This window comes from Mastomys coucha, unplaced genomic scaffold (assembly GCF_008632895.1).
Source record: "Mastomys coucha isolate ucsf_1 unplaced genomic scaffold, UCSF_Mcou_1 pScaffold16, whole genome shotgun sequence".
Taxonomy (NCBI): Eukaryota; Metazoa; Chordata; class Mammalia; order Rodentia; family Muridae; genus Mastomys; species Mastomys coucha.
Genome location: NW_022196898.1, coordinates 84,896,707 through 84,908,374, shown reverse-complemented (window position 1 = coordinate 84,908,374; position 11,668 = coordinate 84,896,707). Strand labels below are relative to the sequence as shown.

Sequence of the window (11,668 nt, the reverse complement as noted above, 5' to 3'; positions counted from 1 at the left end):
CTTCTTGCATGTTCATGGGCATCTCTTTCTTTAGGTTAGGGAAGTTTTCTTCTATAATTTTGTTGAAGGTATTTAGTGGCCTATTACCTTGGGAGTCTTCACTCTCTTCTATACCTATTATCCTTAGGTTTGGTCTTCTCACTGTATCCTGGATTTCCTGGATGTTTTAGGTTAGGAGCTTTTTGCTTTTTGCATTTTCTTTGACTGTTGTGTCACTATTTTCTATGATGTCTTCTACCCATGAGATTCTCTCTTCTATCTTTTGTATTCTGTTGGTGATGTTTGCATCTATGACTCCTGATTTCTTTCCTAGGTTTTGTATCTCCAGGGTTGTCTCTCTTTCTGATTTCTTTATTGTTTCTATTTCCATTTTTAGATTCTGGATGGTTTTGCTCATTTCCTTCACCTGTTTGATTGTGTTTTCCTATAGTTCTTTAAGGGATTTTTGTGTTTCCTCTTGAAGGGCTTCTCGCTGTTTACCTTTGTTCTCCTATATTTCTTTGAGGGTGCTATTTATGTCTTTCTTAAAGTCCTGTATCATCATCATGAGAAGTGATTTTATATCTGAATCTTGCTTTTCCGGTGTGATGGTGTGTTCAGGACTTGCAATGGTGGGAGTATTGGGTTCTGATGATGCCAAGTAACCTTGGTTTCTGTTGCTTATTATGTACTTATGCTTGCCTCCCGCCATCTGGTTATCTCTAGTGCAACTTGCCCTGGCTAAATCTGACTGGAGCCTGTCCTTCCTGTGATCCTGATTGTGTCAAAACTCCTCAGAGTCAAGCTGTCTCTGTGATCCTATGATTCTGGGATCCTGTGACCCTGGGCTTGTTGGAGCACCTGAGAGTGGAGCTTCCTCTGGTGTTGTGGGACTGTCTGCAGAGCTTGCGCCTAAGGTCTGCTCAGGGCATCAGCTCAAACAGACTGGAAGAAACCTGAGCCACTGGGCTGGCAGAGTTCCTGTGTGCTTGGTCCCACTGGTCCCAGTTACTCCCGGTGTTGGGATAGATGCTGTGTCCTCTGATCCTGGGTGTGTTAGAGAGCCAAGGAGTGGAGCTTCCTCTGGGTGTTGTTGGACAGGAAGGAACCTGAGCCACTGGACTGGTGGAGTTTCTGTGTGCCTGGGTCCTGCTGGTCCCAGTTAGTCCATGAATTCCTTTCTATGTAAACGAGCCTCGGCTCTGGTCCACCTATCTTCTCTTTGGTCATTTGAGTTTTTCTTACTATTTTTAAAGAGCTCTGACATACTCCTTTGAGTCTGTAACCAATGACTGGGTCTGAGCAGTGAGTGGCTCAGAGCCCTCCATGACACAATGATGCTCTCTGTTTCTTGCGTGTCACATGCACCCTTTCCTTCTCATCTGCCACCAACATCAACTCGATTGCAACATTGCTGTCCTCATTTGTTTAAATTTATGTAAATGAGAAATGCAGATAACAGCCTTCACACACACACACACACACACACACACATAGCACACAGCACACATACCATACACACACCACACACACACCACACACACACCACACACACAACACACACACACATGCACACACATACACACAACACACATACCGTACACATACCACACATATACCACATACATACCAACACCACCACCACACACACTCCACTAACACATGCATACCATCAACATACACACAAACTACTACCACACACACACACACACCACATACCACACACCACACATACCACCAACACATACCACACACACACACACACATACACACACATACTACTAACACACACACACCACACACACACACTGGCACACATACCACCAACACATACAAACTACTAACACACATACCACTAACATACACACATAAATCACCAACACACACCACACATACACATACCACACACCAACACACCACTAACACATACATACACACCATCCACCACCAACACATACCCTTCATCCTCCAACACACATACACACACACACACTCACACAAACACACACACACAAACACATATACAAGACACACACCCTACCATACATACACATACATACAAACAACACCCACATAGCCTACTACCACCAGCACACACATGCACACACATCAACCCACCCACTAGTAATATACACCCTACCATAACCATACCCCCCAAAATACACACACACACACACACACACACACACACTCACACACACACTGGTTTAATCTCTTAAATTAAAAAATAATTACTAAGTGATGAGATCAGGTGGAGGCTTGGTGGCAGGCAGCTTTACCCTGTTCACAATGCCATCTCACTGGCCTATGGAGAGGTTTTAAAGTCTGAGCCAATCTGCTACCAATGCATCTTGTTGATTGTTTCCTCATTTTTTTCTACTGGTCTGAAACCACACTAAGCATTTGCTTTTGGAGTCCTGCACCAAGTACCTGAGCAGTAGGGTATGCATTTAGCATGCTTGAAGCTATGGTTTTAATCCAAAGCATAAACAAAGAATACACCTTGTCAAATCTCTTTTCAAAGCCAATGCCCCTGACTCTGTCTATCCAGTCTCCACTGTGTGTAATATTGTTACCTTATTTTTCAAATGTTTGAGTTCATACTACAAGAAATCTAAGCTAATGAACATGAATTTGAAGAGTCAGAAAAGGTATGTGAAAAATTACCTTCTAATTGAATAATAGTAGGGGAGTTAGGAAGGTTTGTCATCCAATAGATTAGTAAAATTGAATATGTACGCTGGTCATATAATTAGTTATATATGAAACTATACAAAAAGTTTTCACACAATGAGTTTTGATATTTGTTTTGAACAAGGCAGCTGTCACTGGTGCTCAGATCATTAATGTCTTCCTATCGAAAATAAGAGAAAGATTAAAAATTATGAGAAAGATGCATTCTTTATTGATGTGTAAGTATTCAAAATAAGTAATTCATTATCTTTTTCCAAATACTGTCAAGTCTCTTCTTGGATGATCATGACACAAATGCAGAAGAAAACAAAGAGGTCAAGGGAATTAAAAATGTATAATGTTTTATTATAAAAAAAATCGACTTTAACAGGACTGTCATTGCAAGAGCCTCCTTAAGCCATTACTATTTTGTGAGTCAAATAGGCAGGAGAACCAGAGAACTACTAATGGGTAAAAGATCTCTGTCCATGCCTGAGAAGCCTCAACATCCTTCCCAGCATGACTCCAGACAGCTACAGAAACACAGTGACCTTCAGAGCCTTGAGCATCTGCAAGCCTACAGATCAACAGAGATTTGCCTATTGGCCCAGTCTTGTGAAGACTGGCTCTGTGGTACCTTCCCAAACATCCATGGAGAACAATTTGTTAGAACACCTGCTCACTGGAACAGTGAAGTCTTAGGTCACCTGCAGGACCAGTAACTCTCTCAGGCTGGTTTGTGTAAGGTCAGGATGAAGACATCTATCCCAGCCATGTTGGTGTCCAAGGTATACAAACTCATACTGAAGGCCCAGGCAGGAGACCTGAATATGGGACCTTCCATGACCCAAGGAAGAAAAGACTTTGCTGAGTAGAGCAGAGTTACGGAAGGTAAATTGTCTCATGGCCATAACAACAGAGAATCATCTAGTTACTGGGAATAAGGCAAAAGCTAAGCAAACAAGGCACTTACTGTTTCCCTAGGCATGGGTGTGTAATATGGTGGATGGAGCTGGAGATGTGCAGTGATCGTCTTAAGTTGTTATAGGGCGTTCATATCTAGTCTGTAGTAGCAACAACATCTCAGAGTCAAATCAGGCTCTGTGAATATAAGCACATTGGTAACTAAAAAGAAGTGTGAAGCTAAGGAAAGGTGATCCAGTTCCTAGAAAAGACTGGAGATGAGCTAACTTCCATGTGGTGAGACCTTCACGGCGGAGGAAGCATCTGCGTGGCATAAAGCAGCCACTAAGTGGATCTGAGAGGGATGGGATCTGAGATTACCCTTCTCTGTCTTTAGAGATGGGTAATCAATATTTGCTCAGTCAAATCAACTATGTGCAAAAGCCAGTCATCTTTTTTTTTTTCTAACTAAAGACAATATAAAAAATGACAACATTCAACAGTTGATAACTAGGAAAGCCAAGTTGACATACTACTACAAAGGCACTGAAAGCAATCATGTAATCATTCCAGTAAGATGCATGCTTCTTTTGTCTCTTGGGCACGGGTGTGGGGAGGACACCAGGCAGGGAGGCCATGCTTTTATGTTTATTCACTCTATGTAAGGCTTCAGGCAAGCTTATCACTTTAACTGTACCCGCCCCTTGTGTAAAAGCTCTTCAAATTCAGGTGGGAAGCAGGTGGTGCTGATCTCTACATGTTTCGATGGACTGGAAACTATCTAGGAAGGTCCTGCCATTGAGAAGATGACTCTAAGAGAGGGAGGGGGAAGAGAGGGAGGGAGAGAGAGAGATAGAGAGAGAGAGGTGGGCACAATAACAACAAGCCCTGGGCACATGAAAGTCAAATTAGGCAAACTGGATCTTCCTCTGTTGCTAAGACTACCTGCTAAATATGAAACCAAATATAAAATTAGAGGAGATATCTTCTTTTTCCTCCTTATTCAATTCTATCCCATATGGACATATATGTGGGCAATTTGCTCTCTTGGATTACGTCTTAAAAGCTGGAAAAAAAAATCAGCCGTTAAAACAGGTTGCTGTGGGTGACACACACAGACAGGAAATGACCTAAATCTGGGATTTCTTGGTGAGGACAAGCAGGCAAACTACAAACGACTGGCTGGATAGCTTCAGAGGTTTATTATCCACTCATTCGGGGCCTTTCATTGTTTTTCCTTCTTAGCACTCTTCAATGACTGTCGTTCCAATCAGAGAGTACAGTTTCTTCTTCACAAGTCGAAATCCTGAGCTGAGGATCAGGGTTCGTCTGAGGCCCGACGAGAAGCGACCTCTGCTGAAGAAGAAGTCCCTGAGGCTGGTCCACGGGCAATTCTCCTGCTTAAACACAAGCGTGAGCTCAAAGGTCGGCACCACGCTAGCATCGCACACAATCCTATCCAGCTTTTTACATACATTTTCAATTTCCAAGTTCACATGCATAACACAACCCCGGAGGCCGCAGGGCTCCGTGGATGAGAGCCGCAGGACATCTTGAGCAATTCTCTGGGTCAGTTTCTCAGGGACCAAGACCTTAGAGCAACCAAGTTTGGTTTGCTTTGACTTAGACAGACAGTTCTCCAGCATTTTAACCAAATTCTGGCACGTTGTCTCTTCAAATACCACCTCATTGAGGTTGGGTTCAGGGACAACATAATCCCAGTAGTCGAAATCTGAAAGAAATGAAAGTTTTAGTGAACAGAGAAGCAAGGTGTGCAAGGTCTTACGAGCATTGTAAGACTGGCCGCTTCCAGCTTCTGTATCTACCCACTTTTGATACTGCTTTAGCTCATCTCAATTTGCTGTTAACCATGTAGGTAATAGAACAGGCCTTCTAACCTTTTAGGCATCTATGCCCTAAAGACTCTGATAAACAAAATGAATAGATTAAAACAACCCTTCTTTACATTTTCTTGTCTACCCACAGTCTTGAGGATTATGTGGCAAAAAAAAAAAAATCTATCCATGGTCATCCAAGATTACTGGTGATTTCCTTCCTCCCTTGCTCTCTCTGTAGGGTTTCCCAAGTTTATTTTAGTATTTTCACAAGAGACCATGCAGCACATCTGGTATAAACATCACCACTATTGCTTAACAATGATTTCAAGTGCTGTAAAGTGAGTCTGTCATAGTGCTAATGATCTACCAGCCTCCTAGTTTTCATTAGAACCCTTTACTAGAATGGCCAGAAGGTCCTGGGTTAGCTTTGACCTGTTTGATTCAAGGTTGCTCACAGAGGAGAGAGGACTTTTGAGGTTCGTGAGGTTATTTATAACTGGGCCGGGTAGGTTTTTCTTAGCTGAGCAAAACAAAACAGTCCCAGGAAAACAAACTTGGGTTTACTCAGAGGGAAAAAGATAGCTCTGCATTTGGTCATCTACCTTCCAAATTAATCCAACTACTTGGCAGGGTGCCACACCACATTGCAAGCCACAAACCTTCCTCGAGTCTCCTGGCTTTCCATTTCATGTGCTCACATAGGGCACTGCTTGTTTTTTGTTTTTTGTTTTTTTGTTTTAAAATTGCAGCAAATAGATTCCAAATTGTATCTGTATTTTATCTATATTTTATCCACATTGAAGACAGATAATTTTAGAGTTGTGATGTCATCTTATAGATGAAGAAGATCTAAAGAGCTTAAGCCACTTAATATATGCACACACCGCTCTTTGATAGTAGAGTAGCCTGTCAAATTAGAAATTGACATTTCTAGTTCCAAATAATGACTCCTGTAGAACCAGGGCTGTTCAAGTTTTCTTCTGACATTGAGATTGGCATAGTGGGCTCATTTCATAATAGAGTCTTCCTTAGTAACAAAGAGGAGCTCATTGATAAGGTAAGCGTTTAACTCCAAAACACCAACCACACTGTGGGAGAGCAAACCGAACTGAGAACACAAACACTTAGCATTTAACATTCTAAAACCAAAACTAATGTGGTAACAAAACGCTGAAGGAAGGTTTTCTAGAGACTGGGAAGAGAGGGATTAGGTGGCAAACAGGCAAGGGAGAATTTGGGGGGGAGGGGAATGTGGTGGTGCTGGCTACACAAGTAAGTGCATGTCTTACTTAAAACACACCCAGCTTGTATACTTAATGTTCCAACCATGAGATGGGGAACATCATCCCCAAGAGCCTGTTGGCAGACTGGAACAATGCATTATTCTCCTTACGTTTGTTTCTGGTGGGCAGACAATGCTAAGGAAGTTTAGAAAGACATCTCGGATGGGTTTCATAGTCCTCTCTGTCTCTAGGAGATGAAGGCTCGCGCACTCAGGCAGGGACGCTTACACTAGAGAGGGGCCGCAACCTTCGGATAGGAAAGAGATAGACAGCCCGGTGACTCACCACTTAGCAGACTCCCAGGGTGATAACCACCGTCCAGTAACTCTGAAATGCTGGCCGGGTTCTTACTGCTCAAACTGCCCGTTGCAACCATGGTCAACGGCTCTGTTTTCCTCGCGGAGCAGAACGGATCTTTCCCTAGGCGCTGGGAGGAAAAAGTGAGAGAAGTTTGCAAAAGCACGCAAGAAGTGCACAGGCTCCTCAGAGTCCCGGCATCGCCAGGGCGAACTAGCCCGGGCACTGCCCTTCCAAAGGGAGGGACCAGCCTTAGTAACTCAAGTTGACAAAGCCCTGGGAGCAGAGGCGCCAACTAAAGCCAACTGGAAATTCAGCACAACTGGGAAGCGACCCTGCCCAATCCCGCCTCCTCCGGCCGCTCACCTGCCGGATTTCACCAGACGCTGAAGGGTAAACCGAGGCAGGAGCCCCTCAGTAGTCCGAAGCTTGGACAGTGGTCTCCTGCACAGTCCTGCAGCTAGCGGATGGCTGCGGGCCACCGCGCCCACCAGCACAGGCTGCACCCGGCCGCTCCGCCTCCCGAATGGAGAGCGCTTTATAGGTCCCGCCTCCCCTCCTGGCCGGCACGCCCACCTGCGCCACTCGCCCGGCCCGTGCCCTGGCCCGCCCCTGCAGGGTCAGGTCACCTTTCAGTTCCTGCCGAGGCAGGGGCCCATGCAAGACCCTGGGAGTTGAGGATCGGCCTCCCGTTGGGCGGACACCTGCCGTTTCCTGGGTGGGCCACTGGTCACCCACCTAAGGAAGGAGCATCTCCCTTCGGCCACTAACCTAGATTCTTTGGTGTGAGGCCCTGCCCATAGCTCGCCTGCTTCCGGGCTCAGACTGCTCAGGTTTTGGCTAAGGAACTTTTCAAACAGCAGGAAGCTCCAGGTCTTGTTAGCTAAGACCCAAAACTTTGCTGTGTCATCCTGAATAAGTATCTGTCTTAGTTGAGACGGGGTTCCGTGAGCATCCTTTATATGCCCATGTTCTGACTCTAACTCATGAGCTCCAGTCCGCACCCAGTTTCCCGCAGATGTTCGGATGTGGTAAGGGCTCTCTAGCTTCAGCTGCACTCTGGAATCAATGGGGCATCTTTGGGGATACTACATCTGTCACTAATCCGCGACCAGGGCGAGCCTGGCCTTCTTCTAAGACCCGGCTTCGAAAGGCACAGAACTTGAATTGAAGAAGGCCAGTGCCAAGAAACTAAACAAAACCACTAAGGAGATCTCAGTTGCCTGCTCCAGCCGCAGGATAGTTAGGAGCAATTGCCATTCCCAGAAGCAAACCTTCTTGGTGGGCTTGTTTTGGAAGGAATTGAAACTTTAGTGGTCTTCAAAAGGCTGGGGGTGGGGGTGGCGCTTGAGAATAAAAAGTTGTCCTGCTGGGGTAATCTCTGTGACTCTTTCCGGGGAGTTTTGAGCAAGCAGGAACAGAGGGTCTGGCACACCACTGAGAGCAAGATGCCAAGCGCTTTCCTTCTAACTTACTAAACCACACTGTTCCGGCTGCCCTGCTTCAGCGACACAGGGTTTGCAATGGGTGGGCATTCCCAGCGAGGCTGCTGAGGTTGCAGGGGGGGGGGGGAGATAAGAAAATGAAGAAACCGAGATACCTGGGGGTGGGGGTGTGCATCGTTCAAGGCCAGGTTCCAGCACCACTCCCGCACTTTGGGACCGCATGTGCAAGGACCTGCAGGTTAGGGCCTTGAAAAGCAGGATCAGCTGTCCAGGCTAAAAACTCTCCGTAGGAAAAAACAACAACAGAAGTGGTAAAGAGGGTGTGATAAACAGATCAGTGGGAGGACACTCGCAGGCAGAGCAACAGAAACTAAAGCCAGCTTGAAGGTCCATTTTTAACTCTCCCGAAGCAGCTGCGCTGCTCAAGGTCAGGCAGGCTCAGGCGCAGGATGCTGATAGGCCTAGAAAAGCAGATTTCCACTTCTATTTTAATAACAAAAGTGGAAAACAAGCAATCCCATTTAAGCCAGTTAGAAAGGGTCCTTCAACAGCCACAGAGCTTCTGGTCCTTATCTAGTCAGCCTTGTTATTGACACTTGCTTTTTCCCTGCTTCAGGGACATCATTAGTGTTATGGCAGTAAGTGATCAGAAAGGACACAGGTGAAGTACAGAAAATGCACGTTTCCACTCAGGGTATTTAGGCATAATTCATAAGTACTTCCACTGGGACAAAGCTATGGAAAGTTCTAGAGTGTAGTTTTTACCTTTGGTTCACCTAGCTACAATTTTATATCACCCTCTGGGATCTTATCACAGAAACCAATTTACCCATATGTGAAAGATTTCAAATAACAGCATTCTTTTTTGACTGAATGAGTGATGCTATTAAGACTCATAGGGCAGGAGGAACCACTGAAGGAGAGCAATAACACAGAGAGATGGTCTTTCTTAAGTTCACCTAAAATGATTTCAAACCACACGCTCTTACCAACTTTTATCTCTGCATCTGAGTAGATGACTTAAGCAAATGGAATATTTTAAGATTTTAAACAGAATCAAGGAAAACCAAGACCATAGTATTCTTTTTTTTTTGTCATAAATCATACTCTCAAGTTTTTGAAAATGTTGTGGGTGTAGTTCATGAATAACAGAAAGCTCATTATAGTATACTGACATATTTCAGATAGTTTTCAAAATGCAGTATGTTTTATTATACCTCTAATTCTGTAAACGTATTTGTGGTGTTTGAAATAAGAGCTGTGCAGAATAGAACTAATTGATTGAATAACTTGCTTGCCCGTCATCCTTCACTATATGATAGCAGACTTTCGAAGCGTAGGGAAGACCTTTCATTGGAAGGCAAGCTTACTGCTTTATCTCTATGGTTTATTCATCTGTCATTCAAAAAGAAAAACAGCAGTACTAAATGGCAACTGTAGCTGATGTGTCTGCAAACAGTGACATTCTGGGCTCCCCTGTGTAAATGTAGCATTTGTAATGTCATTACTTGCATAAAGTACACTTACACAAACATACTTTAATATCTGTATCTGCTGGCATCTGCTGCCTCATGACTTGGAATGCTTATTACATTTCGCCAGCCAATTTTTCTCAATTTATCCAATATAAGCCACTGTTCCCGAACACCTATTAAGACAGTTAGTGTGTTACTGCATTCCTTTCATAATCTAACACCCAAAGAAAGCACCCAGATTTCCTAATCTGTATTCTATTTTTGAGTAAGCTCATCGGGCTGTTTGTCAGGATTGAAAGACCAACTCTTTTAACTGATGCTAAATAGTGTGTCTTCCATATAAACAATGTGAAAGTTTTAAATGTACACATCTCTGATTTCTGTTCATTGTGGTAAATTTGTAAATGAAGTGCCTAGGAGTCGTAGTGTTTTGGTTGTGGAGACCAAATCCCTGACTAGAGACAACCTAGGGGAGGAAGGGCCTTTTTTGGCTCACAGTTTGAGGGGAGACAGTCCGTGATGATAGGTTAGGCATAGTGGCAGGAACACAGGGCAACTGGCTATGTCTGCAATCAGGAAGTGGTTAGTAGACAGGAAGTGGAGCTGGGCTTTCAAACCTCAAGGCCCGCCCCCAGTGACCCACTTCCTGCAGTGGAATGCCTCCTCCCAAAGGCTCCACAGTCTTCTAAATCAGCTCTATTAGCTGGGGGATGAAGTGTTAAAATAACATGAATTTATGGAATGTCTCAAAGGCTCAGTGAGGGACCTTACCACTATTGCCATTCTTTTTTGCTCTGAAACTCTGGTTCTACAGTTCAGCTTAAATGTACTTAGGGTAGAAGAAAATTTAGGCTCTTCACTGTTTGCAAGATGTCTGGAAAATATTTGCCACTGAATAAGAAATTAAAAAAAAGACTAGAATACATTCACCACTGTGTAGGTAGCCAGGTAAGGAGACCTGATGTTATGTAAGAAAATTATACACTCTAAAGTACTTGTCTGACGGTAAAGACCCTTGCTGCCAAGTGAGAAGACCTGAGTATAGTCCCTAGGACCAATATGGTAGAAAAAGATAACCCACTCACACAGGCTGTCCTCTGATGCCCATTTGTGCACCAAAACACACACTACACTAATGCAATAAAAATTAAAAATTCCTACATCTGTCCAAAACTGGGAGCAACTGGGACCAGTGGGACCCAGGATCACAGGAACTCCACCAGCTCAGTGGCATGGGTTGCTTCCACTCTGTCTGGGCTGGTGCCCTAAACAGACCTTGGGCACAAATTTTGTAGCCAGTCCCACAACACCCAGAGGAAGCTCCACCCCTGGGAGCTCTAACAGGCCCAGGATCACAGAGATAGCTTGAGTCTGAGGAGTTCTGACACAACCAAGATCACAGGAAGGACAGGCTCCAGTCAGATTTAGCCAGGGCAAGTTGCACTAGAGATAACCAGATGGCGGGAGGCAAGCATAAGTACATAAGCAACAGAAACCAAGGTTACTTGGCATCATCAGAACCCAATTCTCCCACCATAGCAAGTCCTGGACACACCATCACACTGGAAAAGCAAGATTCAGATATAAAATCACTTCTCATGATGATGATACAGGACTTTAACAAGGACCTAATTAACTCCTTAAAAGAAATACAGGAGAACACAGGTAAACAGCTAGACCCCCTTAAAGAGGAAACACAAAAACCCCTTAAAGAACTATAGGAAAACACAATCAAACAGGTGAAGGAAATGAACAAAACCACCCAGGATCTAAAA

The 11,668-nt window shown here is 44.3% G+C and overlaps 1 protein-coding gene across 2 annotated transcripts; it reads right to left on the bottom strand.

The window, feature by feature from the left end:
• Positions 1–2,861: 2,861 nt before the first annotated feature.
• Positions 2,862–7,546, bottom strand: Ddit4l (DNA damage inducible transcript 4 like). 2 transcript variants are annotated; one of them, XM_031375627.1, is made up of 4 exons: positions 7,340–7,540; positions 6,962–7,103; positions 5,031–5,287; positions 2,862–4,952 (listed from the first exon to the last, which is right to left on the bottom strand). In XM_031375627.1, the coding sequence occupies exons 2-4, from the start codon at positions 7,050–7,052 to the stop codon at positions 4,797–4,799; spliced, it is 504 nt and encodes a 167-aa protein (XP_031231487.1). In that variant the 5' UTR covers positions 7,053–7,103; positions 7,340–7,540; the 3' UTR covers positions 2,862–4,796. The 2 variants fall into 2 exon arrangements, with proteins under 2 accessions (XP_031231487.1, XP_031231486.1); XM_031375626.1 differs by having other exon boundaries at positions 2,862–5,287; positions 7,340–7,546.
• Positions 7,547–11,668: the final 4,122 nt, after the last annotated feature.

Coding starts and splice junctions, on each gene's coding strand:
- Ddit4l (XM_031375626.1), bottom strand. CDS start 7,052: ATGGTTGCAACGGGCAGTTTGAGCAGTAAGAACCCGGCCAGCATTTCA. Junction 5,288..6,961: donor CCCTGGGAGTCTGCTAAGTG/GTGAGTCACCGG, acceptor CATTTCTTTCAG/ATTTCGACTACTGGGATTAT.